General features: G+C 47.6%; 5 protein-coding genes across 5 annotated transcripts; 3 read left to right on the top strand and 2 right to left on the bottom strand.

The window, feature by feature from the left end:
* Positions 1-3876: 3876 nt before the first annotated feature.
* Positions 3877-5176, bottom strand: F5J12DRAFT_785428 (uncharacterized protein; the record flags this gene model as incomplete). Its single annotated transcript, XM_051743241.1, has 8 exons — positions 3877-3952; positions 3993-4039; positions 4102-4175; positions 4211-4444; positions 4638-4803; positions 4852-5000; positions 5047-5062; positions 5153-5176. 8 exons carry the CDS (start codon positions 5174-5176, stop codon positions 3877-3879), a joined length of 786 nt encoding a protein of 261 aa, XP_051596571.1.
* A 2519-nt stretch (positions 5177-7695) lies between these two features.
* F5J12DRAFT_785427 (uncharacterized protein) lies at positions 7696-9845 on the bottom strand (the record flags this gene model as incomplete). The annotated part of the gene is made up of 14 exons (XM_051743240.1): positions 7696-7765; positions 7799-7831; positions 7872-7891; positions 7931-8007; positions 8143-8321; positions 8464-8557; positions 8620-8650; positions 8767-8833; positions 8865-8901; positions 9039-9100; positions 9228-9253; positions 9348-9388; positions 9463-9566; positions 9715-9845. The coding sequence occupies 14 exons, from the start codon at positions 9843-9845 to the stop codon at positions 7696-7698; spliced, it is 972 nt and encodes a 323-aa protein (XP_051596570.1).
* Positions 9846-10861: 1016 nt separating this feature from the next.
* Positions 10862-11797, top strand: F5J12DRAFT_958034 (uncharacterized protein; the record flags this gene model as incomplete). Its single annotated transcript, XM_051749895.1, has 3 exons — positions 10862-11208; positions 11270-11505; positions 11559-11797. The coding sequence occupies 3 exons, from the start codon at positions 10862-10864 to the stop codon at positions 11795-11797; spliced, it is 822 nt and encodes a 273-aa protein (XP_051596569.1).
* Positions 11798-12649: 852 nt separating this feature from the next.
* On the top strand, positions 12650-14752 carry F5J12DRAFT_725674 (uncharacterized protein; the record flags this gene model as incomplete). The annotated part of the gene is made up of 6 exons (XM_051741659.1): positions 12650-13069; positions 13172-13363; positions 13442-13548; positions 13640-13801; positions 13884-14259; positions 14357-14752. Coding segments are annotated over 6 exons (1653 nt in total), but the record flags the coding sequence as incomplete, so codon positions are not given.
* A 7547-nt stretch (positions 14753-22299) lies between these two features.
* F5J12DRAFT_907064 (uncharacterized protein) lies at positions 22300-23966 on the top strand (the record flags this gene model as incomplete). The annotated part of the gene is made up of 9 exons (XM_051748869.1): positions 22300-22348; positions 22424-22542; positions 22592-22637; positions 22691-22833; positions 22886-23266; positions 23323-23357; positions 23415-23618; positions 23705-23799; positions 23920-23966. The coding sequence occupies 9 exons, from the start codon at positions 22300-22302 to the stop codon at positions 23964-23966; spliced, it is 1119 nt and encodes a 372-aa protein (XP_051596567.1).
* Between the last annotated feature and the right edge of the window lie 15 nt (positions 23967-23981).

Below are 23981 nucleotides of genomic sequence, written 5' to 3'. Positions count from 1 at the left end.
AAGAATTTAGTGAAATGAGTGTCTTTTGGAGGGAGTGCTGTAGAAACATGTGGAGTGTGCAAATCCTTTCCAATTTTGGAAGGTGAGATTGTGTGGCTGAGCACTACAAGTGAGTGTGGGAATGGTCTCGGTATCTGCAGAAATGGTGGAGATATGTCAAAAACCAGAATGCTGTACATGGGCACTTGAGAATTTTAGCCAGCACTCAACTCACTCCCTTTCTTTTTCTCTGGCACTGATGACTTGTTCTTGTGCGAGGGATGACTTCCGACATTCCTGGCTGTCCTTCTTCACATGAGGGCTATAGTCTTCATCTCCATTCATCAGCTGTATCCATGTCCACCTCACCAACACCTTTGGTGAGTGACAGCAGATGATAGCACAGACAACATCATGGATGACAGTTTGGATGATCACAGTGAGGCTGAGGTGAGTGATGTTGGAACAGATGGTCCCTCTGCTAAAAAGGTGTGCCATGTGTGATTTTCATGCATGACAGCTCAGCACTAATGCAATTCTGGTCTTCAGGTATCTGGTGGGAGGCAAAACCATGCCAAGACACCATTCCCTTCTCATTCCCACTCAAATCCCCCACCATCTGATGGTTCCCATAGTGAGCAGCTCTCTGCACCTCCAGCCCATGCAAAGACCCCAGTGCATCATCTGTGAAATAAAGCACTAACTGACTATAATGGGCAGGAAAGCAATGGCCACAATTCCAATGATGAAGCTGATGAAGACACTTATTTGCCCACCCTATCCAATTCAAAGAAAATGGCAACATCCCTGAATAGTGAGCTTCCTGCTGTAACTTGTATTCACAGCAAACCCTGATCTGCACTCAGGGAATGAGTACACAACTGAACTACAGGACCACTCAGAATATGCAGATGAAGATGGATTGGAGAGCATTCCTTTCACTGACCACCCAACTGAGGAGGGGTCAATGAGCAGAAAAAAAGGTGGAAAGCTGAAATCTGCCCTGAAGTGCATACACCAGGCAAGTTCAGTCATGTTGAATCAGCTGTTATGGCTAACAAGTTTGTGCTGCATATTAAGCAGGCTCTGTCAGAATCTAGTGAGCCAGACATGAATCAATGTTGACCTGGGGCCAAATACTCATCCAAGTCCAACCATAATGGATCTGTGACCACCAATGCAGCATCTGTGAATGTGAAACATGGGGTCCCTGGGAGCACCTGGAAGTCACCTTGTGTCAGAAAGGCCCCTGCAAGGCCAGATGCAGATGTTCCATCTCCTGATGCAAAGAGATTGTGCAAGCAAACAGGCAGCAATCAGAAGCAGAAGTAGTTGTTGAATCCCTCAAACAGTCAGAGCAGAAACCTTTTTTGGAACTCATGTATGGTCTATAGAGGGCTCTATCTATGTAGGGAGATATTTCTGCTCATCTCCCATGTATTGCTGTTACCCAAAATTTGGCTCCATCTGCCATTGTCCAACCTTGCTTCCCATGGTGTGAATGATATTCTTGCCATTGTTCCTACAAGTTTAAATCTTGATTGATCATCAACCTATCAGTGAACCCATCATTGTCAAATATGTCCACTGAACAGTCCTGCCAAGTTCATTTCCATCATCAAGGTGAGGTTGTCTTCATTGTTGGATCCAGCGACCTAAGCCATCCACAGCTAATGTAAGACCAATTGAGCCAAGGCAATCTAGCTCCCAAATGAAGCAGTCCAAAAATCTGGAGGAGACACTAGTACAACTGCATGAGTTGTGAGAGCCAACCCCTCCACCAATTGTCTCAAGTGGAAGGGCAGATATGGTGGGGTTGAACATGGATATCATGGCTGGTGAGTGAACATGATTTCTCTCCAAGCTAAACAACAAAAATTCTTTCACTATAGATTCATGCAAAAGCTTGGTGGATCAGTTCCTGCAGGAAAGGGAGCCAACTGCTCTGGCAGAGGGCAGAATCGTGGCCAGTGAGTTGGCACGATTGCCCTTCAAGCTAACAAACAAACTAATTTTCTAATAATAGATCCACATGACAACTTGATGAATCAGTTCCTGAATGAACAGGAACCAACTGCTCCCCCAGCAGATGGTATGAACATGGATCTACTTGAGCAATTGCTGAATGCACAGGAACCATTGGCACTGCCAGTCACACATGAGAAATTAAACAGGATGGATGGGTCTTCAACACCTGCACAAGACATTACTATGCAGGTTGATTTTCTAGCAGACTTGCAGAATGTGTGGGAACCATCTCCTCTGCCCATCACCTGTGAATCATCAAATCTGAGGGACCAATCTCCTTGACCTGATTCTCCAACTAACTTGCTTGCTCAATTGCAGGATATGAGGGAACCAACACCTCCCCCACTCATTTCAAATGTACCTGTTGAATCTTTTGACTTGGCAGCAGATGAGGACAATGGTGCAAACTGTTTGACTTTTGGCATGCCTGAATGATCAGAGATGAGGGATCTTTTTGAGGAAATATGCAACAGTGAGCATTTATTTGGTTCTATTCATGTGATCAGTGATATCCATTGATTATGTAGGTGAACTTCCATCTGCACAGTAATCTCTTCAAATGGAACAATGGGGATTGGCACCTGTTCCACAATGTGATCAAGGTATGGGCATGAGCTTAATCTGATATGCCTTTGACATTGATAATTTTAGTCCTGCACACCTTACATGCTGCGGTATCTCACTATTGCAGAAACACCACTCCCAGCAACATGCCATTCAATCCCACCCTTGATAGGCACCTTGTGCAAGGCTGTGAATGCCATTGTGAGAGAATTAGGGCACAGCTGCAAGGGACCAGTATGGTGCAGCCTCTCAGGGCCTTTGACTCGTCAATATGCTTGATTTGATGGAAGTCATTTGTTATCTGTGTTCTGCCTTTGAAAATTGTCCTGAGCCATTCATCACCAGCCAATCACACCCATCTTGCCAGTCTGTGGTAGAGATGGGTATCCTCTACTTGGTGTGCTGGATCGAGGTGGCCTCTGTACATCTGAAACAGACTGCCAATATCATGGGATGGCCTGCACATTGGTTTGCAAACCTAGCAATAGACTTGGTAGGTTTTACATCAATTTTTCACAATGTGGGACTGATACATAATTCCTTCAGAATCAGCTTAATCGCTTGATTCTGGTAATGGTGTTGCATGCCAGTCATACTCCTCCCCTCCCAGCATGCTACCATGCATACCTCAGACACCAAGATGATGAGGTTAGCTTCCACGATCAAATGCAGCTAATTCCCCTTAGTGCATTTAGCATAATCAACAATATCAGTGCCATCATCCCACATTGGACCCTGCATGCAGCTGATCCCAATTCTGGCTTTGCATTCCCTTGGTGGCTATATCATTCTGAGGAATATGCAGCAGATTCCCAAAGATTGCAAGGCAAAGGATTGTTTTCCATGGCCTGGGATTTTTTTAAGGTATGCCACTTATTCTCATCACTGCAAATAGTTGATGATGGCCCAGGGCTTATGGCCATTGCCTGAGGCACCAATCGCAGACTGTCTTGATGGCCATATCAAGGAGCAGGTAAACTACTGCATTGAAAATATTTGGAAATATGCTGATGTTGTCAACAGTCAGGGTTGACAAATTGACCATTTCTATGCTAGGTGGTGGGCATTGTGCAGGTTGTTGGGCATGCTGCTTCAATGGTTTACATGTTTTTGACTGTGGAGTTGGTTGAATATACATTGCTGTAAATGTTGATCATTTATGAGATGCCACCCATTTTCATGATGTCTGAACCCCTGCCCATCTGTGCAATGTCTGACAATCTGCCCATCTGCATGATGGCCTGAGTAGGTTTATTTTTTTGCAGTTTATGATGCACACCCTTTAGCTCTGAGTACCTGCCCAATCTATGATGTCAAAGCACCTGCCCATTCGCAAAATCTTGGCAACACCACCCATCCAAAGTTCAAGAGCCAGCATATCCTAATAAAATATGAGATCTGCATTGCCTACTAAATCTTACATTAAATTTTGCAGCTTCAAATCAACAGTTGTCCAGTTGCAACTGGTCTAGGTAGTAGGTCATCCATGCATGGTGATTGACACATGGGAACATGCACCAACTTATGTACATTGACATGCATGTAGTATGCCAGGCATGCTCTGTCACCATCTATGGCTCCCACCCCATGCTCCAGTGCTGAACCTGAAAATGCAATGATCATCCCTGGGTTAAAGCACAGCCAGGATTCAACATTGGAATGACAAAGTCCAAGGGTGGGTAGTCACCCATGGTTACCAGCATGTCATACCATGGATCCCATCCATTGATATCCCTGTGGTAACAAGTTGCCCAATTCACCATCATGGACATGCTGCTATATGTGGAGCTCCATATTGGCAGTATGGAGCTCATATCTGAATCTGCCCACTGTTCCACCTGTTTGCCAAGGTAGATCAATGCTTCCCTGCCATCTGCATACATTCATGGATGGATGACATGCAGGATCACAGATAACAGGGCATTGGTGTCAGACATTTGGTCAACCCATTCCCTTGTAGAAGTGTTTTCCATCCTGGATTTGAGCAGCTGTGAGGCTTCTGGGAAGCCATTTTGGGGCTTCAAGACAGATGAGTGTGCATTATTCACAAGGAAAGAAATGATCACCCCCCCCATGACCCTGTTGAAACCATGTGGGTGACAGGTTGATGGCACCTTTCAACTCAGCATTATCGTGGAAATATGACTTGTCCATCCACCATGCCTGTGGGGAAGCCTTTATGTGCTCCCACATTGGTTCCCTCAGAAGATGAAGGCAGTTCCATACATCAGCCTGCCATTGCATTAAGTCAGTAGAATATAAGATTCTGCATTCCCTTACCCTTCTTTTTGGGCTGAGAGCATCTGGCAAATACCAAATGCAGATGGTGTTTGAGTCAGTCACCAGAATGGACAGCTCAGTCACTTCCATGTATCTCTCAGCAGCTTCTGCATTGCAGGTTTTTTCACCCTGATTTTTCCCAACATTGACTGCAGAAAGATGAAAACTTCCATCACACCATTATGATGGACTTACTTGGGTGATGATAGGCCTGTGAGATTACTGATGATATGTGATCCACTTCACATAACACTGGAAATGGAATTGATATATCTGGAAGGGTGCAAGGTCTGCTGAATACCTGCTCTTGAAATCTGGCTTTCATGTATGATGCAATGCAGTCTGTTAGTTCCATTTGCCATCCATGGGGGGTTTTAGATGTGTCTTACATAGTATTCATGGTTGGGGTGGATGAGGTCAGAGTTGTATAGTGGGTGAGCCACTTGCAACTTGTTGGAAAATTATGGCATGTTGGGATGCTTGCCTCAATATTTTGCTGTGATCTGATCAATATGTTGTGATGCTATACATGCTATTGGTGTTGGGCCTGTCTTATGTTGCAACAGGGGTGGATCTTACTAGATGGACCCATCCTTGTTTTATGGCAATATAAAAGATATTACTGAAGGGCCCATCCACACATTATGACCATATAAATAATACTGCTGAAGGGCCCTTCCATATGTTGTGATGCTATAAATGATATTACTGATGGGCCTGTCTTTATGTTGTGACAGGGGTGCATCTTACTAGACAGGCCTGTCTATGTGCTGTAATGCTGTAAATGATATTACTGATGGGGCCATCTTTATGTTGTGACAGGCATACATGTTGCTATTGATGGGCCTGTCCATGTGTTGTGACCGTGTAATTGATATTACTGATGGGCCCATCTATGTGTTGTGACACTGTAAATGATATTACTGATGGGCCCATCTTTATGTTGCAACAGGCATATGTGTTGCTATTGATGGGCCCACCCATGTGTTGTGACCATGTAATTGATATTGCTGAAAGGCCTGTCTTTATGTTGTGACATGGGTGCATCTTACTAGATGGGCCCATCTATGTGTTGTGACACTGTAAATGATATTACTGATGGGCCCATCTTTATGTTGCAACAGGCATATGTGTTGCTATTGATGGGCCCACCCATGTGTTGTGACCATGTAATTGATATTGCTGAAAGGCCTGTCTTTATGTTGTGACATGGGTGCATCTTACTAGATGGGCCCATCTATGTGTTGTGACACTGTAAATGATATTACTGATGGGCCCATCTTTATGTTGCAACAGGCACACATGTTGCTATTGATGGGCCCATCCATGTGTTGTGACCATGTGATTGATACTGCTAATGGGCCCATCTATGTGTTGTGACACTGTAAATGATATTACTGACAGGCCCATCTTTATGTTGTGGCAGGGATGCATCTTACTAGATGGGCCTGTCTATGTGTTGTGACACTGTCAATGATATTACTGATGGGCCCATCCTTATGTTGCAACAGGTGTACATCTTGCTATGGATGGGCCTGTCTAGATGTTGCGAACACCATAAATGATATTACTCCCAGGCCCATCCATATGTTACCAACTCTGTAATCTATCATAGATGGGCCCCTCTTTATGTTGTGACCCTATAAAGCATATGATGGGTGGGCCTGTCCATATGTTGTGACCTTCTTCATGATACAATAGGCAGGCCCATCCATGTCTTACAGTAGCTTAGCATACTTACTTGGTCATGGGCCTGTCTATATGTTGCAGCATCCTTACCCTCCACAGGCCCTCCCATATGTTGTGGAATTGCATTTACAGGCCCATATGTATGTTGCTCTCACTATAGGCCCTCAGGCCTGTCCATGTGTCATGGCTAATCTATTTAGATGGGCCTGTTGCAGGGTCTATATAAGTGTTGGCATTTTGGCATGCAGGCTACCTATATGTTGTGACTAAATGGACTACATGGGGTCCACAACCCACCTGCAGTCATCGCTCAGAGGGTTTGCATGCTGAGGAGAGTAATGAGGATCTGCTGAGTGAGAATTTCTAGTATTAATGGGCTGTTATCTATGCTTTACCATTTCTATGTTAACCTATGCATTGATTTATGTATACATGCAAGCTATGTGTTTTTTATGTGCAGGGTGAACGAGCATACTGTGATTGGGTGAAATCAGGAGCATGATGGGTGGCCCAAATTGACAGCTCTGGAAATTGTGTCAGCCTCATATAACATTTGGAGCAGGCACATCTGTTGTCAATATCTGTCAAACACAATCTGTATGTTGAAGTGTCTGGTCACAATTTTCTAGGTGTCAGGCTTGTGTCACTGTCAATGCAATCCTGATCATGTCTACAGGGTGGCCATGTATGTTACATCTGTAAACAAGGTGCCTGCCATCCCTGATGGCCCTATCTTCTAGTATGTATGTGACTGTCAAATAGTCAACCAACCCCAACACATCATGTGATTCATGTGATATGCTGGCAGCTTCCCTACATGGAAATTAGTGTTGCTGCAAAGTGAACTGAGGCAAAATATTAGACCAATTCGATCCAACTTCAATATGTTGAAGTGAGTTTGGATGAGTTCAATGAGGCCACAAATTTCTGACAAGATTTGTTGCCCTAGAGGGGGTCCATGATGATGGTCACAGATGCTAATGGTATCAGTGGTTTCCAGTGACATAGAACACAGTCCATGTCTGAGTAAGTGAAGTGGGTTGTGTGTCTTGCCTTAGCACACTTCGCCATGGGCAAACTTGCACATCCAGCCCTCCATTCAGTATCCTCTGCACCTTTTTCACACCCACCTTCCTAGATCTCCCTCTCTCAGGTCTAGTAGACAACCTTCAATTTTGCCTGTGGGCAAATTGCTGGCATCTGAATCTCCGAGTGAAGAGCAGACCTGTTTAGTACCAATCCCACCCTCACAGCTCACTTTTCACCCTTAGAATCCAGCATCTCCTCTGGACTGGAAAACCCATCAGGTTTTCGCCCATTCCCTTAGTTACCCTTCACATATTCTCTCTGCCTATGAAGTCCATGTGTCTACCCAGTAGCACACACACACCTTCCCTCTCATCACTAGCAAATGAATATTGCAATGCCCCACTATGATGACTTTCTCAGAGCCCCATGTGACCAGAGCTATTGGTCCGGTATGATCAGCCTAATGGCATCCAGGAACAGTATCGACACTTCAGGGATTATGTTCAGTTATCCCATAAAATATACAAGCTGTGTCAGGGGCGCCCCAAAAAGGGTTAGCAGGGGATTGCGCACCCCCCAGCAGCATTCCATCCAGTTCCGAAGGGGGCAGCATTATGTAAGCAACCGAGTTTGGCATATGGGACGCTGTTTGCACAATTGCGAGGTCATGAATGCATGTAGGGCACAAGTGCGAGAGGCGGGCAGCTATGCATGCACACGGTGCCTTCCCCCATTGCATCTGCACGTTTTTCCTGGGGTCTGAACAGTGTGATTGTGTAGTACTAGCATTCAGTATCTCTGGTATTGTTTCTGTCGCCCCCCCTGCATATAGATTAGCATGTCCCACTTCGGCCCTGGGCTGTTCACAAGGTATTTGCTTGTGTAGCTACATACATATCATAATGTATCCTCACAGATTTGGACAGAGCTTGCCATGTGCACCAGTGCAAAGTGCAGGTGTAAGCCTGTATGTGCTGCAGGGCTGCGACTGTGGCAGGCAATGTGGAGGGGTGGGATATGGCTTTGTAGCCAGGGACTGGGGGAGCTGACAGGTCCCCAACTCCCTCCCAGCAGCATAGACCTTTGCTTATTGCAAAATAACCAATGTTTATGCCAAACATTGTATATTTTACACCTTGGTATGGCACTCGCCACTTATTTCCAACTTATCCCTGCCATTCCGTGCACTTTACACACTTTGTAGTCCACTCTTTCTGTAGTCATTTGTAGCCCTTTGGCCTCTACAACATAGTGTGTCCGCCAACTAATAGACCTTCCAGATCCAGTAAGCTTACTAAGCCATCAGTGTTGGGCTCGTCACTGCCCATCCACCTGTGGCACTATGTGCATGTCCACATTTGTGCTCAACATGTCATATTTCATCAGTGTAGGTGTGTGCCATCAATGTCCACACTCATGCTCAACCTGTTTCCTGCCAGCTCTTCCCCATTGCCCTGTGGCATACACACTCTCTGACCACACATATCCCCTCCCAACATTCTGGCTCACTTTGGAGTGCATACCCATCCTGCTGTCAAAGACAAAGATGTTTGCATTTGTGTTCGCTCCAAATGGTGATTGGTGGGTGAATTTTCACCCCCCATCCTTTGTTTTGTGCACTCACTGAGTCATCGAAGACACAGATGCTTTCTACTCACTTTGCCCACTGATCAGTAGACTGTGCCTGCCCCATCATTGAACATAAAGGCATTTGCATTTGCTCTGCCCACCAATCAGTAGGTGATTTTTGGCCCCTGACCTTTGTTTTGGGCACTCACCTGGTTGTTGAAGATGACAATGTCCACACTCGCTTTTCCCACTGATCAGCAGATGGTTTTTGGGCCCCACCCTGTCGTTGAAGATGAGGTGTGTTTGTGTTCCCTCCATGCACACCGATCAGTAGGTGATTAGACATCCATGCTTGCTTTGCCCACTGATTGGTGAATGATTTTTGAGCCCCCACCCTGTCCTCAAAGATGAAGACATTCACATATGTTCTGCCCACCAATCATGTTGGGTGAATTTTTGCCCCTCCCCCCACTGAGGTCATCAAAGACAAAGATGTTTGTGTTTGCATTCAGTGTTCACTCCACCCATCAATTGGTAGGTGATTTTTGGCCCTCCACCTCTGATCTGTGCACTCACTGTATCCTCGAAGACACAGAGTTCATGCTCACCCCACCCACCGATTCATAGATGATCTCTGGGCCCCTGCCCTTGTTTTGCATGCACACCTCATTGTTGTTGGAGATGAGGATGGCTGGTCTTGCACACATGATTCACACCATGTGCCTGGACATTGGCCACACTGATGAATGTGTGCACAATGCCACTGCCTGTGCCTTTTCTGTTGTTGTGCCTGCACTGGGTATCCCAGCATTGCTTCCCTTCCTCAAGCTGATTCACCATACTACATGAGAAGTCATGGTGGGCTTGTCACACAGGTGTCCATATCATTCAGCAGATTGCCATCCTGATTGGCTGTGCTGTCCTTCCAAAGTCATTGACTGCATCCTATACAAACTCAACAACCTTGTCCAGCCCTATGTTCATAAAATTCTAATCATCATCGAGCTGCTCTTGTAGATGAAGACTGCTATGCTCACTTTGACAGCCATGAGATCATTTCCAAGCCTCACACACACAATTTCCACCATGCATCTGGACATTGACCATGCCAATGAATGTGTGTGCAGTACCACTGGCTGTGTGTTTTCCACTGTCACACCTGCATGGGGCATCCCAGTGTTGCTTCCCTTCCTCAAGGCAGTTTGTCATATGACACAAGAAGTTGTGGCAGGCCTGTCACACAGGCATCTGTATCGTTCAGCAGACTGCCATCCTTCCAAAGTCATCAACCACATCCTATACAAACTCAACAGCCTTGTCAGGCCCCATGTTCATAAAATCCTAGTCGTTATCGAGCTGCTCCTTATAGATGAGGACTACTATGCTTGTGTTGGAGGCCATGAGGTCATTTCCAACCTCATGAAAAGTGGCCAGGCCTCTCACACACATGGTTTCCACCATCCATCTGGACATTGACTGTGCTGATGAATATGTGTGCAATACCACAGCCTGTGCCTTTTCTGTTGTTGCACCTGCACTAGGCATCCCAACATTGCTTCCCTTCCTCAAGGCCATTTTTCATAGCCAGAAGTTGTGGCAGGCTCATCATGTGGGTGTCCATATCATTCAGCAGATTGCTGTCATGATGGGCTGTGCCATCCTTCCCCACTTGTGCAGCCTTGTCAGCTGTGTTGCTTGTGGTCTCACAGACAAACAGCAGAAAATGCAGACAGTGACTGTGCTTGCTACTGCTACCCTAGCTGAAGTGGCTGCACCCTATGGAATCGAGTCTTCCAATGAGGTTCTATGGCCACTGTGGCTCGGTATTCACCAGCATTGCAGAAAGGGACTTGCTGCCTTCTTGAAGGTGATTGGTTTCATCATTCCTCTCATGGACCCAGAATATGCTTTGTACTACATGAAGGAGGTCATGGTCATCTTGATCCATGAATTCCAGATGTCAGATGAAGAGATGAAGAAGATTGTCTTGAAGGTCATTAAGCAATGTGCTGCCACCAATGGTGTAACTGCTCAATACATTAAGCAGGACATTCTTCTAGATTTCTTCAAGTCATTCTGGGTCTGTCACATGGTGCTGGACAGGCAAAACTATCATCAAATGGATGCAAAGAGCTGGGGTCTCTGAGATCACAGGGAGGATCATGAACGAGTTGAAAGACAAAGCAGAGCCATACTGTAAAATGGTCATGGAGACTATCACGAAAGTCATTGCCACTCTTGGTGACTCTGATATTGACAAACATTTGGAGGTCTGTCTGGTCGATGGCATCACATGCTCCTTCCAGGAGCAGACTACAGAAGGCCAAGTCATGCTGGATGGGTTTGGCACTGTTGTTGATGCTCTAGGTATCTGTGTCAAACTGTACCTTACACAGATCATCTCTACTATCCTCTGGCAGCATTGAACAACAAAAGCACCAAAGTTTGTCAACAGACCACTGATCCCACCATGCAACTCGCTATAATCATCATCAAGCAATGTGATGAGGACCAGCTTTTGAGCAAGCTTGGACTTGTCTTGTTTGAACAACTTGGAGAGGAGTACCCTGGCATGCTTGGTAGTATCATTGCCACTGAGGGTGCTATCTCAAATGCAGTCGATATGACACAAATGAACCTCCCCTCCCCCCCCTGGTGAAAGATCTTTGCAAGTATTTATTACCTCTTGATTACTCAACATCTGACCCAACATATAGTTCTTCAAATGACCCCCATTCTTCATAGCCATCATGAGAAGGCCCAAGAGGCATCTATGAACTTGATTGGTCATATCATGGATTGTGGTGCCAAGTTCATTCCAGCCCAAGAATGGATGGGTATCTGCTTCAAGTCATTGGATCTCTTGAAAGCCCACAAGAAAGCTGTTTGTCATGCTGCTGTGGACTCATTCAGATACATTGCAAAGAGCTTGGGTCCTCAAGATGTGCTGCTCTTGCTTCCAGTTCTCCTGTGTGCAGTATGGTTGCGATTGCCATCTGGGCATGAGCCCTCAACAAATACAGGATGGCTGAGTCAAACATCTGTGCTGGACATCTCAACACACTGATTGCCCCTTGTAGGTGCATGGAAATGGAAATGGCAATGCCTTGTTCAGTGCCAAATGACCCATCCATATATGTATTTAATATCTCCATGTGAGCCCCTTCTGCTTCACCCCAAGCTTGAGGGCCTCTGCCCCATGATCAACTGAATTATGAATTACAAGATGGAGACACCATAGTGGCAGCACTGGTTGTACATATGTTCACTATCCATTTCATCCATGTAATGTGTGTAGTGTGCTATGCATCCCCATAGTTGTGTGGGCCTGTGGTGTGGCTGCAACTAGTTACCTGACTTGAACCCTTCAGGCATGACCTCTGCTCTGGCCTTCAGCACTCAGTGCCTGGCTGTGATGCAGCTCCTTCTAAACCCCTGGCTTATCCCAGAAAATATATCTGACCTGATGGGTTGAAATCAAGAGTTGAAGAAGGCTCTGGTGGTGTTGCAGTCACCACAGAAGAAGTCAAGTTGGAAGAGGCAGACCCCTGCAGTCAACACCAACACTGCTGCAGCCATGTCTCTGAAGGACATCAACCAGCTGAAAGAGCAGGGGAAGCAGATGCACCTCAAGGCAGCAAGAACAGGAACTGCCCATGCTGCACATGTCTGCCAAGGTCAAGAGTGGCTCAGCAGCTTTGCTGCCTCCAGAATGGAGAGCCAGCCTGAGGATGCTGGCCCAGCCCTGACTCCCATGGCACCCAATGACCCATACAGCAACCCAGAGTTCAGAACAGCCTTTGAGAGCACACCAAACAGCTGCTCTGACAAGACATTGGCCTTGTACATGATGTGGAAGGGATTCCATGAGAATTTATGCAAGAGCACTGTGGAGAGCATCAGGGCAGCATTCAAAGACATTTGGGCAAATGTGTAAGCAGACCTTTGTCCCAGTGTTCAGACAGCCAGTGGGTGTGCAGACCACTGACTGGGCATTGGTGGATACTGTGCCATTGCCATCTAACAGGGACAGAAATACCTTTCAAGGCAAGTGGGGTTCAATGAGGCGAGGCAGCACTGGGAGGGGAACCCGGCAGAATCAGCTGATGTTCAAGACGTCCTGACTTCAATCAAGCACAAGGCAAGTGTGGAAGCAGGCAATCACAAGCACTCACTGCCCATCACACAGGATCATTTGGATTGGATGTTGCAGTGGGCATGCACAGTGTGCCCTGACCTTGATTTTGCCTTGAGTGTCCTTCAAATGACTTTCAGCATACCTGGCAGTGGGCCTGCACAACAGCCACTGTTGGAACTTCTTGGTCTCAAGGTGTGGACACTGGTGACACACCACCTTGAGCAACTCACATTTGCATCCACAGCATGGACACTATGGACAAGGTCAGTGAGGTGACTCCATTGTGGAGCATATTGTGTGACCCCCATCTGAGAGATACACACAGTCACACAGGTGCTATGAGCTGATCCAACTCAAGTGGAGGCACATCACAATCAACTGCATGATGGTGGACCACACACTGGAAAAGTACCTTGGAAATGAGCCACTGATGCTGTCCAACAGGTCTGTCTACTTTGAGGTCTACCTAGCAAACCAAAAGGGGTGGCAGTGCAAGGTTGACAAGGGGATGACCAAGGCTGATCTGTGCAGTGAGTCCACCATTAGCCTGATCGCCTCATTGGTAATGCACACAATGAGGCTGTGAGCAAGCTGACATTGAACTGAGCATGCATTTCCCTGCAGGCAACCAGTATAAAATCTTCCCCCAGCCTGAGCTCCCAGGAGCCAACTGCCTCCTGTGGCTGCCACTCTGGGTACACTGGCTTGAACATGTCCACTACCAACAACCACTTGACCCTGATGACAACATCTTCCCTGCGATGGGGGCTAATGGTGTTGTACAGCCCCACAAACCAATCTTGCATGATGCCATGCAACAGTGGATCAACAAAGCAATGACTGGCATGGGAATTCAAGGCTCCTTCTCGACCCATTGCTTTCAATGGGGTGGAGCACAGTACAGGTTTATGCTGGCCCCTGTTGGCGAGCACTGGTCCCTCAGAAAGGTCCACTGGTGGGGGGGCTGGGCTGAGGGGGAGCATGTAAGTGCCAAGTTCAAGTGTCCCATCATTCATAGCGTTGACCTGGATGCTTCACACCTGGTACTGTACTACTGACCTGCTCTGACATGGCCTCCAGCATAACACCCTCATCCAATACCTCCTAGATGAGCTTTACTGTTATGAGACAGACTACAGTGATGTGCTTGCTCCAATTGTACAGGATGTGCAGGATTCTCTGGTAGGCAAATCTGCCCTCATGCAACCTGTCACTGCAGAGGAGGTTCACACAGTCCATGTGTCCATCACCTCCAACATTCATGGCCTGTGGACCAGGATGGGGCAGGTCAGTGAGTCCATTCATGAGCTTGCCACTGTCATTCACCAAGGTATGGCTGGTGCTCTGTGGCAGCCTTGCACTGGATCTACAACTCATGGTAGCTATGCTAGTGTACCCCATTCCATTGCACCACCCTCACAGTCACAGCTGCTGCATGGGCATTCCAGCTTGATCACACCCACACCTGTCCCCTAGCTGGCACAGGCCTCTGCCCCGGTCCTGCCAGTGGGCCCAATGGCCTGAGTCCCTGCAAATTGCATTGTCACTGCTGGTGCTGGCCCAAGCCAGACAGCAAGCTGCCATGACTACCCTGTCATCCCCCTTGCCAAGCAGCCACCACTCTCTGGGCTCAGGATTCCAAACATACCCATCAAGCTGCTGGATGGCTCATGATGTCCCAGAAGGGACTCCTGGCAGGACATCATCACCCATTTGTTCATCAGCAATCCCCCACATGGCCTGAGTGTCCCATTGAAGGACTGGCCTGCAGACTGGTACCAGGGCCACAACTGCACCTTCACCTCCAAGTACAGCCAGTGGGCCATGATCACACTGGAGTTTATTGACATGTGAGTGCCCCTGTCCAGCCCTCTCCTTGAGTAGCCTGCCTGCTCACCCAATGCTTCCCATGCACTTGACATGAACATTTGATGTCCACTGCCATATGACAGCTTCAAGTGTGATGAGGCTCACTTCCTTGCAGCCTACCCCAAGGCAGAAGAAGGGCACATGCACCTCCTCCATGCCATCTGTTAGATTTGGCAAGTTGCACATAGCCTGTTCCGAATGCATCCACTCTGGGTCGTGAGAACTATTTTCCGCTTTAGACCCTTTTCTTACTCAACACTATTACTGAATGCGCAAACTAACTCTCCACATCCTTATGTTTATTGTATTTACAGTGTCTCGCACTTATGTGCGAGTCCTCTTGTTATCCACAAAGACCATAGCACATCTCACAATGAGACAATACTTATTGTAAATGGGTTCAACACCCAGTGTTTCACTTCTATTGTTACATTACAGTATTTAGTTCTGCACTGTAGACCCCATCACCTCAGATGTTGTCGCTGTCTGTGTGTGACTGAGGTGAGTACGATATCCTTCTGCTTACTTTACTATGCTTACCACGCACCTAGTTACTTGTATAGGTAAATATATACAGATGTTGTCGCTGTCTGTGTGCGACTGAGTTACTTGTATAGATACTTCTGTAAGGTTATGAGCCCCAAGCTCTAATAGCCTACAAACATCTCACCATCATTTTGATATTCTCGCTGTTAAATCGACCCTCATCTCCCCACAATGACCACTGCTATCCCCATCACCACTGACACACTCCTGGGCAACGTTCTGAAGCTCGATATCAAAGGCGCAAACTGGGCGATCTTCTCCCTTCGCTTCCAGACCGCTGTCGAAGCTAAGGAGCTATGGTCCCACTTCGATGGAACCTCTCTTTGCCCTGCCAGTACGACCTCCACTGATCAGGATGGATTCATGACAGTAGTCCCTCCCGACACTGATGAACTCGCTAAGTGGCAGAAAAGCAAAAATATGGTGAAACATTTACTTACTCAACAGATCCCTGATTCCACTGCCCTTCGGGTGCATAGCCTTAGGCAGCATCGCTGCCATGTGGAATGAGATCATTCGTGAGTACACCTGAGAAGGGAGCTTACACTCAAACAGATCTGTGAATGAAGTTTTTAGGCATGCAATGCCCTGCCAATGGCGACGTCCGCCAATTCCTGGACAATCTGCATATGAAGAGAGATGAGTTGGCAGCCATCGGTGTACAGATTGAAGAAAAGGACTATCGATCGACCATCATCCAATCCTTACCTAAATACCTCGCCAGCTTTGCATCTGGTCAGCTTGCAACCTGCTTGTTTGTACAGCCCAACGCAAACTGTCGACCCCGATATTCTCATCTCCCTTATTATTGAAGAATCAGAAAGACAAAGCTGCAAGGAGATGTGGCACTCACATCCTAAGCAAAGAACCTGTGAAGGCGATGTAGCCTTGGCCATGACCCCTGGAAACTCCTCTAATCAAGGATGAGGGAGTTGGAGAGGTCGAGGAGGAAGCTCCAGAGGGCATGCTCGCCAGCGTGGACCCTGCTGGAACTGCAGGGTCGAGGGAGCACTACAAGTCTCAATGTCCTGATCCTGATAAAAAGAAAGAAGCTACATCCACTGCTACAAATGGATCCACTCACACTGTGACACTTGACTCTGATGAAGAGGTGCACCTTCTCAGGCCCATGCCTTGGATGAGCTGGATGATGAGGTGACTGCTCCCTGATCTATTGAGCATATCCTCAGATGACAATGACGAATATCGGCAACACTTCACCACCTGCTGACAAGGACTGGTTCAATGAGGTGGAGGAAGTGGATGGCGAGGACTCACCTTGCAGAAACAGCTCGAGTCCTGATGAGCCCACTGAAACCTCCCCAGAATTCACAAACCTTGTAAACGACAGCCCTATTAATGCATGTGTCATTGAACTCTATGATTCCGGATCCACTCGTCACATCTCCCCCTACAAGGAGAGATTTGAGGCCCTAACGAGCATACCGCCTAGGTCGTTCTCAGCAGTGAACAAACAACTCTTTAATGCCACAGATATGGGGGAGATGGTCATAGAAGTACCAAACAGGTATGATGTGACTAAATTGAGACTTACAGAGGTGCTATATTCACCCGAGGTAGGATACACCCTCATATCTGTTGGCCACCTTGATCAGCTAGGGTACTCTATCACCTTCGCTGAAGGCACCTGCATCATCAGGAACCCCACTGACGACATTGTTGGACGTGTCCCCAGGTCCAAAGCCGGTCTCTATCGCATCATTCACAACGACGATCGCGACCAAGTGAACTCCATGACTGAAACGATTACCATCATGGAGCTTCACCGAAGGATGGGTCACATATCTCCAACTGCTGCCCGCCACTTAGCTGAAAAGGGACTCGTGTCAGGACTGAAATTTGACTTGTCAAAGGATGAACCGACCTTCTGCAAAGCTTGTGTATATGCGAAGGCTGACCAGAAAGCCTGTCGCAAAGGAATGCATCAGGAGACCTGAGCTACTGAATTTGCAGAAGAAGTGCATACCTGACCTCTGGGGACCTGCACCTGTTGAAAGTCTCAGGAGGATGGCAGTTACTACATCTCGTTCACCGACTGACAAGACACTGACTCACCTATATCCATCTCCTCCATCAGAAAAGTGAAGCTTTCTCGGCCTATAAAGATTTCGAGGCCTGGTGTCGCACCCAACATAACACCTGCATGAAGACTCTTCATTCCGATCGAGGCAGCAAGTACCTAGGAAAAGAATTTGTGATGTACCTCAGGGCAGCTGGTACAAAGCAAAAACTCACTGTACACGATACCCCAGCAGCACAATGGCATCGCTGAGTGCACCTTAACCGCACGTTGCTGGAGAAAGTACGTGCCATGCTACATGAGAGTGGATTACCTTGTGCCCTTTGGGGCGAGGCAGTATGTCACGTCATCTGGTTGAAGAACAGAACCCCCACTAAAGCACTTGATGGAGGAACACCTCTCGAAGCTGCGACTGGGAAGAAACCTGACCTTAGTCTAGCCCACACATGGGGCTCAAACGTCTGGGTACAAATTGAGGGTGGAAGCAAGCTGGGAGGATGCATTGCTGAAGGCCAATGGGTTGGAATAGACAATAACAGCCCCAACGGATGTCACATATACTGGCCTGAAAAGAAGTCAGTCACTGTCGAAAGAAACATGTACTGGGACCCCTCCTCGGCTGAGCTGTTACCTTGCGAGGGGGAGGAAGAAGATGCATACTTACCAAATGCGATGCTAACGTCTACAGCACCCATCGCAGAGATTGCTGCAGCTCCATCACCTCCACCAGTCGCTCCAGCTCAACCCATGCCTCCACTGCATCCAGCCGATCCACCTGTCACGAAATGAATCCGAAAACCCAGCCAGCGCCTCGCAGAGATTCTCGCTGGAAAAGGTAGTACCATCTGTCACAGTACACCTGAAGTACCAAAAGGAGTTCAGTTACCTACCGTTGTCGAGGAACGTTCAAACCCTGTCAGGCTCGAGGGGGAGCAAGAGACTGCTGCAGCCCTACTTCGCATCTATCATTGAAGACTTGGATGACAACCTATGTCGGATTGACCTTGCTATGGCTATGGACTGAGATTACTGCCTGAAAACAGAAGCTCTCGAGCCCAGCTCGCTAGCTGAAGCTTGTCACCATCCTGATTGGCTGCAATGGGAAAATGGAATAAGAGAGGAGTTAGCGATGTTACAGGATGCAGGAACTTGGGAACTCGTCGACTTACCCCCCAGTGCAAATGTTGTAGGTTCAAAATGGGTGTTCCAGGGCCAAGAAGGATGCCTGCAGGAAACATCAGTGCGGCACAAGGCCAGACTTGTTGCCCAGGGGTACTTGCAGGTCGAAGGTGTCAATTACTTCGATATGTTTCGCACCAGTAGCAACTGCTCACAGTCCATCCATGTTGTACTCGTGATGGCTGCTCACTCTGATCTACAACTCCATCAGATAGATATCAAAGGAGCGTACCTAAATGGCACACTCACCAACGACGAAGTCATTTACATGTGCCAGCCTCCCGGATTCGAATCTGCTGATCACCTGCACAAGGTCTGCCGCCTTCACAAAACTTTGTACAGCCTAAAGCAAAGTGGTTGTCGCTGGTACCAGAGGCTAGTTGAGGTATTAGTAGACGAGCTCGGGTTCACCCAGTGTTCTGTCGACCAAGCCATGTACTTCTGACGTCACAACACTGGCAAGCTCATAATCATCGTCGTACACGTTGACAACTGCACTATCACTGCCACACTTTCAAGCGAGATTGATGAGTTCAAAAGGGACATCAGAAAGTACATCGAGATAACTGACCTTGGCAAGCTCCATTGGTTGCTCGGGATAGAGGTCACCAGAAACTGAGATGAACGCACTATCTCACTGTGCCAGCATCCCTACATCGAATCGATCATCCAACGCTTCGGCTTTGATGAGTTAAAACCCATATCAAACCCCATAGAACCTAGCACAAAGCTGCACTCTGGTCAGTCACCCTCCACTGGCACTGAATATGCTGCGATGAAACACATACTGTATCGCAAAGCCATTGGCTCACTGATGTATGCCTCCCTGGGTACCTGTCCTGACATCTCATATGCCATGACCACCGTCTCCCGTTTCTCCGGAAATCCTGGGATTCCCCACTGGGAAGCAGTTAGAAGAATATATCGTTACCTTCTTGGAACCAAGAATTTGAAGTTGACGTATGGTGGGACACCCAATGCGCTTGTAGGATATGCAGACGCAGATGGAAGTATGGTGGAAGACTGCAGAGCGGTCTCAGGGTACGCTTTCTTGATAGATGGTGGTGCCATGTCATGGTCCTCAAAACGACAGGAAATCGTCTCGCTGTCGACAACTGAAAGCGAGTACGTGGCAGCCACCCACGTGGCCAAGGAAGCCTTATGGCTTTGGTCGCTCATCAGAGAGCTGTTTGGGCCACTCGCTGAACCAACCACGTTGTTCTCAGATAATCAATCAGCTATCGCGCTCACCAAAGATCATCAATATCATGCATGCACCAAACATATCGATATCCATTTCCACTTCATCTGCTGGGTCGTTGAAAACGGCAAGATCTGCTTAATCTACTGCCCCACCACCGATATGGTCGCCGACACCCTGACTAAAGCTTTACTGTCGCCCAAGGTGAAGCACTTCGCCGTCGAACTCGGTCTACGTCCTACTTGAGGGGGAGTGTTAGATTTGGCAAGTCACATGTAGCCCATTTCGAACGCATCCGCTCTGGGTCGTGAGAACTATTTTCCGCTTTAGACCCTTTTCTTACTCAACACTATTACTGAACGCACAAACTAACTCTCTGCGTCCTTATGTTTATTGTATTTACAGTGTCTCACTTATGTGCGAGTCCTCTTGTTATCCACAAAGACCATAGTGCGTCTCACAACAAGACAATACTTATTGTAAATGGGTTCAACACCCAGTGTTTCACTTCTATTGTTACATTACAGTATTTAGTTCTGCACTGTAGACCCCATCACCTCAGATGTTGTCACTGTCTGCGTGTGACTGAGGTGAGTATGATATCCTTCTGCTTACTTTACTATGCTTACCGTGCACCTAGTTACTTGTATAGGTAAATATATACAGATGTTGTCGCTGTCTGCGCACGACTGAGTTACTTGTATAGATACTTCTGTAACCATCAACAGGGCACAACAGTGTTGGAGTTTATCACTTTTACCTTAGTTGTGGTTCACTGAGCACAGCATTACATAATCCAAAAGCGGACACTTAGCAGTTTATTTTTTTTCCTTACTGCACCTCAGCTTCAACCAACTTGAAGTCTGAGTATATTCCTCTCTATAGACTTGACAATCCTGCAGCTTGTCATCCTCCAAAAGACATGAGTGCCAGCAGCTGGAGTCGCAGGCCTGAAGCACTGCTGGGCCACCTGCAGTGTCCACTGCTCCCACTTCGCCATTCCATTCCATCAATATTTGACCCCAACCTGTCACATTCGAGCTTCAGAACTGCAATGTAGCCTACCCCCACCTCCTCTAATCACATCCACAGCTCACTCACAGTTGCACTCCCAACCTTCGCTGCTTCCAGCTGTCAGCCCCTACTTGCTCTCCTGCCATCATTTCCTTTGTTCATCTTGTTTCTCCTTCTCCTTCTCCTTCTTCTCCGTTCATTTCTATTCTTCTTCTTTCCTGTTCTTTGCTTTGCCACCCTTGCTTTCTCGCCTGTCCTTTCATGCCTCTTTTCTCATCTAACTTGTCTCACAATTGGTGTGCCCATTAGCACACTCACACTCATGCTTCCTGTCACATCCCGTCCCTCGTTTATGCACTTACTAGCTGCTACTGCTACCCTTTACATTCATGGCCCATGCACGTGCCCGTTAATTGACACAGTTGCACAGTCCCGCACCGCCGCTCCATCCCTTTCCCATTTCGGGCCAAGGAGGCGGGGGGTCAGGGTTAAGGTTAAGGTGACCCCACCTCGTTCGGGAGCCGTCGGCACACGTCGGGTTAGGGTTAAGGTCACGTGACCCGGCATGACCCCACCTGCCTCATGGGGCCGGCACCGCCACTCCACCGCTTGTATATTTTCCGGGATAAGTAAGTAGAACGATAGCGCCGTCCGGATTCCCTTCTACTACAGAGGCCACATGTAACGATGAGTATGATGCACTTATACATGTGAGTGAGCTCTCCTATGTGCCGAACTTTCCCGACTGAATTTGAACCGGAGGCTGTGGGAGGCACATTCGCGTGCGACGAAAAATGACCGGAGGAATGTCTAGTTGCAGTGATCTTGCAAACAAGGTGCCCTGTTTCAGGCTAAAAAATGGATTCGAGACTGGGGGGTAACATGTACTCATTTGTAAGGTGGAGATCATTAACAAGCAACAGGTATTCTTGGTGTGAAGTACGACCCACGAGCACTTCGCTTTAGGGCATGCGAGGAAAAGGAATAGTCATGTGGAGCTTGGTGTTATCAAAGCCCCGAGGTCCGGGGCTTGGGGACTTGGGCTTTCCCGAGAATACTAGTCCTGGCAAGGCTACATAGACATGCCGGCACAGCTACGTAAAACTCATGCGTTATAAAGACGAGACTTAACATGCCTTAAAGAACTCCGTTGCTGGACTTACATTTGATTCCATGCATCGAGAGAGTAAGGCGACCAAAGACATCATCGTCATTGGGGCAGGTTTGTCATCCTCCCAGCACTCAGGCTATTACGCAACATAGCAATTGCCTATGTACCAACACTGATAACTTGCAGGGGTCGTGGGCTTGTCCACCGCCATTAGAATCCAGGAAGAGGGTGGTTGTCGAGTTACGATAGTTGCCGAGACCTTCCCAGCTGACCCAAAGACTATACGATATGCCAGCCACTGGGCCGTAAGTCGCAATGAACAGCGAAATTCGAGTTACTAACACATTTAGCCAGGGTGCACATCATGTCAGTGCGGCTTTTGATGACAAGCGTCAACGAGGTGACCTCTCTTTCCGAAGAGATTTAACAATCGAGATTTAACTGCTGTCTTAGAGATGGATAAGGAGACCTTTGAGATCATGTGGAAAGATTCGGCACATGGCGGACCAATACAAGGATGTTTCTTTCGACATAACCACACGGAATTCAGATCTGACGGAGTGGACCCTACAGAATGGCTTGATTACATGCCAGAAGTGAGTCATTTTGGAGCACTGCTTAATGGTTTTGACGCTATTTCCGCTGTAGTTCAGATCTGTTTCTAACAACGAACTCGTGCCCGGAGCGACACGCGGTTGGACCTTCACTACCTTTACCTTGTACCCACCTGTATACCTCAGCTGGCTCTTGGGCCGCTTCTTAACCAACGGAGGTACGATTGTACGCACACAGTTACAACATATCAGCCAGGCGATGCATGGTGGTATTAGCGGGTTGCCTCAGAAGCCCGATGCTATAGTTGCCTGTGTTGGTCTCGGAGCCCGCTTCCTCGGGGGTATCGAAGACAAGGAAGTCTACCCCGTTCGCGGACAAAGTATCGTTCTAAAAGCGCCATGGGTCAAGTACAGCAGAACACTATCATGTGCGGACGGATCATACTTCTACATGATGCCTAGAGTCACTGGTGATGTGAGTGTGATCCAAAGCTACCACTGGAAGAAGCTAGATAACGTTCCCTTATGTAGGTCCTGGTGGGAGGAATCAAATCGGCAGATGACTGGTAAATCTTCTGCTGGCATGGACGTCTACTTTCGATTATCTCCTTTCTCCTTTGCAGGTTTCCTATTCCTCGAGAGGAAGGCAGAGACTATATATTAGCAGGAGTTCTCGCTATTTGTCCTGAACTTGCATCGCCCAAAATCTGCGCGGAACGGGTACCAACGATAGACGATCTTCGACCTCTTATCGTAGAGGAAGGCTGTGCTCTTCCTCCTAGTAGGAATGGCGGAATCAGACTGGAAACGGAGTGGTTCAAAGCTAGGTCCTCATTCCAAAATTCCCGTTGTGTACAATTATGGGTAAGTCAACTCACCGCTGCTGATCATTCTGAATCCTTAATCTGTACAGGCACGCTGGTATGGGCTTCCAGTCCTCTTGGGGATCGGCATCAATTGCTTTGGATTTATTGAAGGAGGCGCTTGCAAGTGGAGAGCCCAACACCAGTAAGGGAACGAAACAAGGAGCGTGTCCATAGAACGTCAAAGCAAAAGTCTCCCCAGATTTGTAGTCATTCATGTCATATGATGATAGCAAAGCCATTTATCGCGAACCTTCCTTGCCAGGTTATTGGAGGGACACCTGGGGTGTAGAGTACGAAAAGGAGGGCTAATGATACATGATAATA

This window comes from Pisolithus orientalis (genome assembly GCF_024613125.1).
Source record: "Pisolithus orientalis strain OTSU chromosome Unknown F5J12scaffold_37, whole genome shotgun sequence".
Classification (NCBI taxonomy): domain Eukaryota; kingdom Fungi; phylum Basidiomycota; class Agaricomycetes; order Boletales; family Pisolithaceae; genus Pisolithus; species Pisolithus orientalis.
The sequence above is the reverse complement of the archived record's forward strand: the minus strand, read 5'-3'. Positions and strand labels throughout refer to the sequence as shown.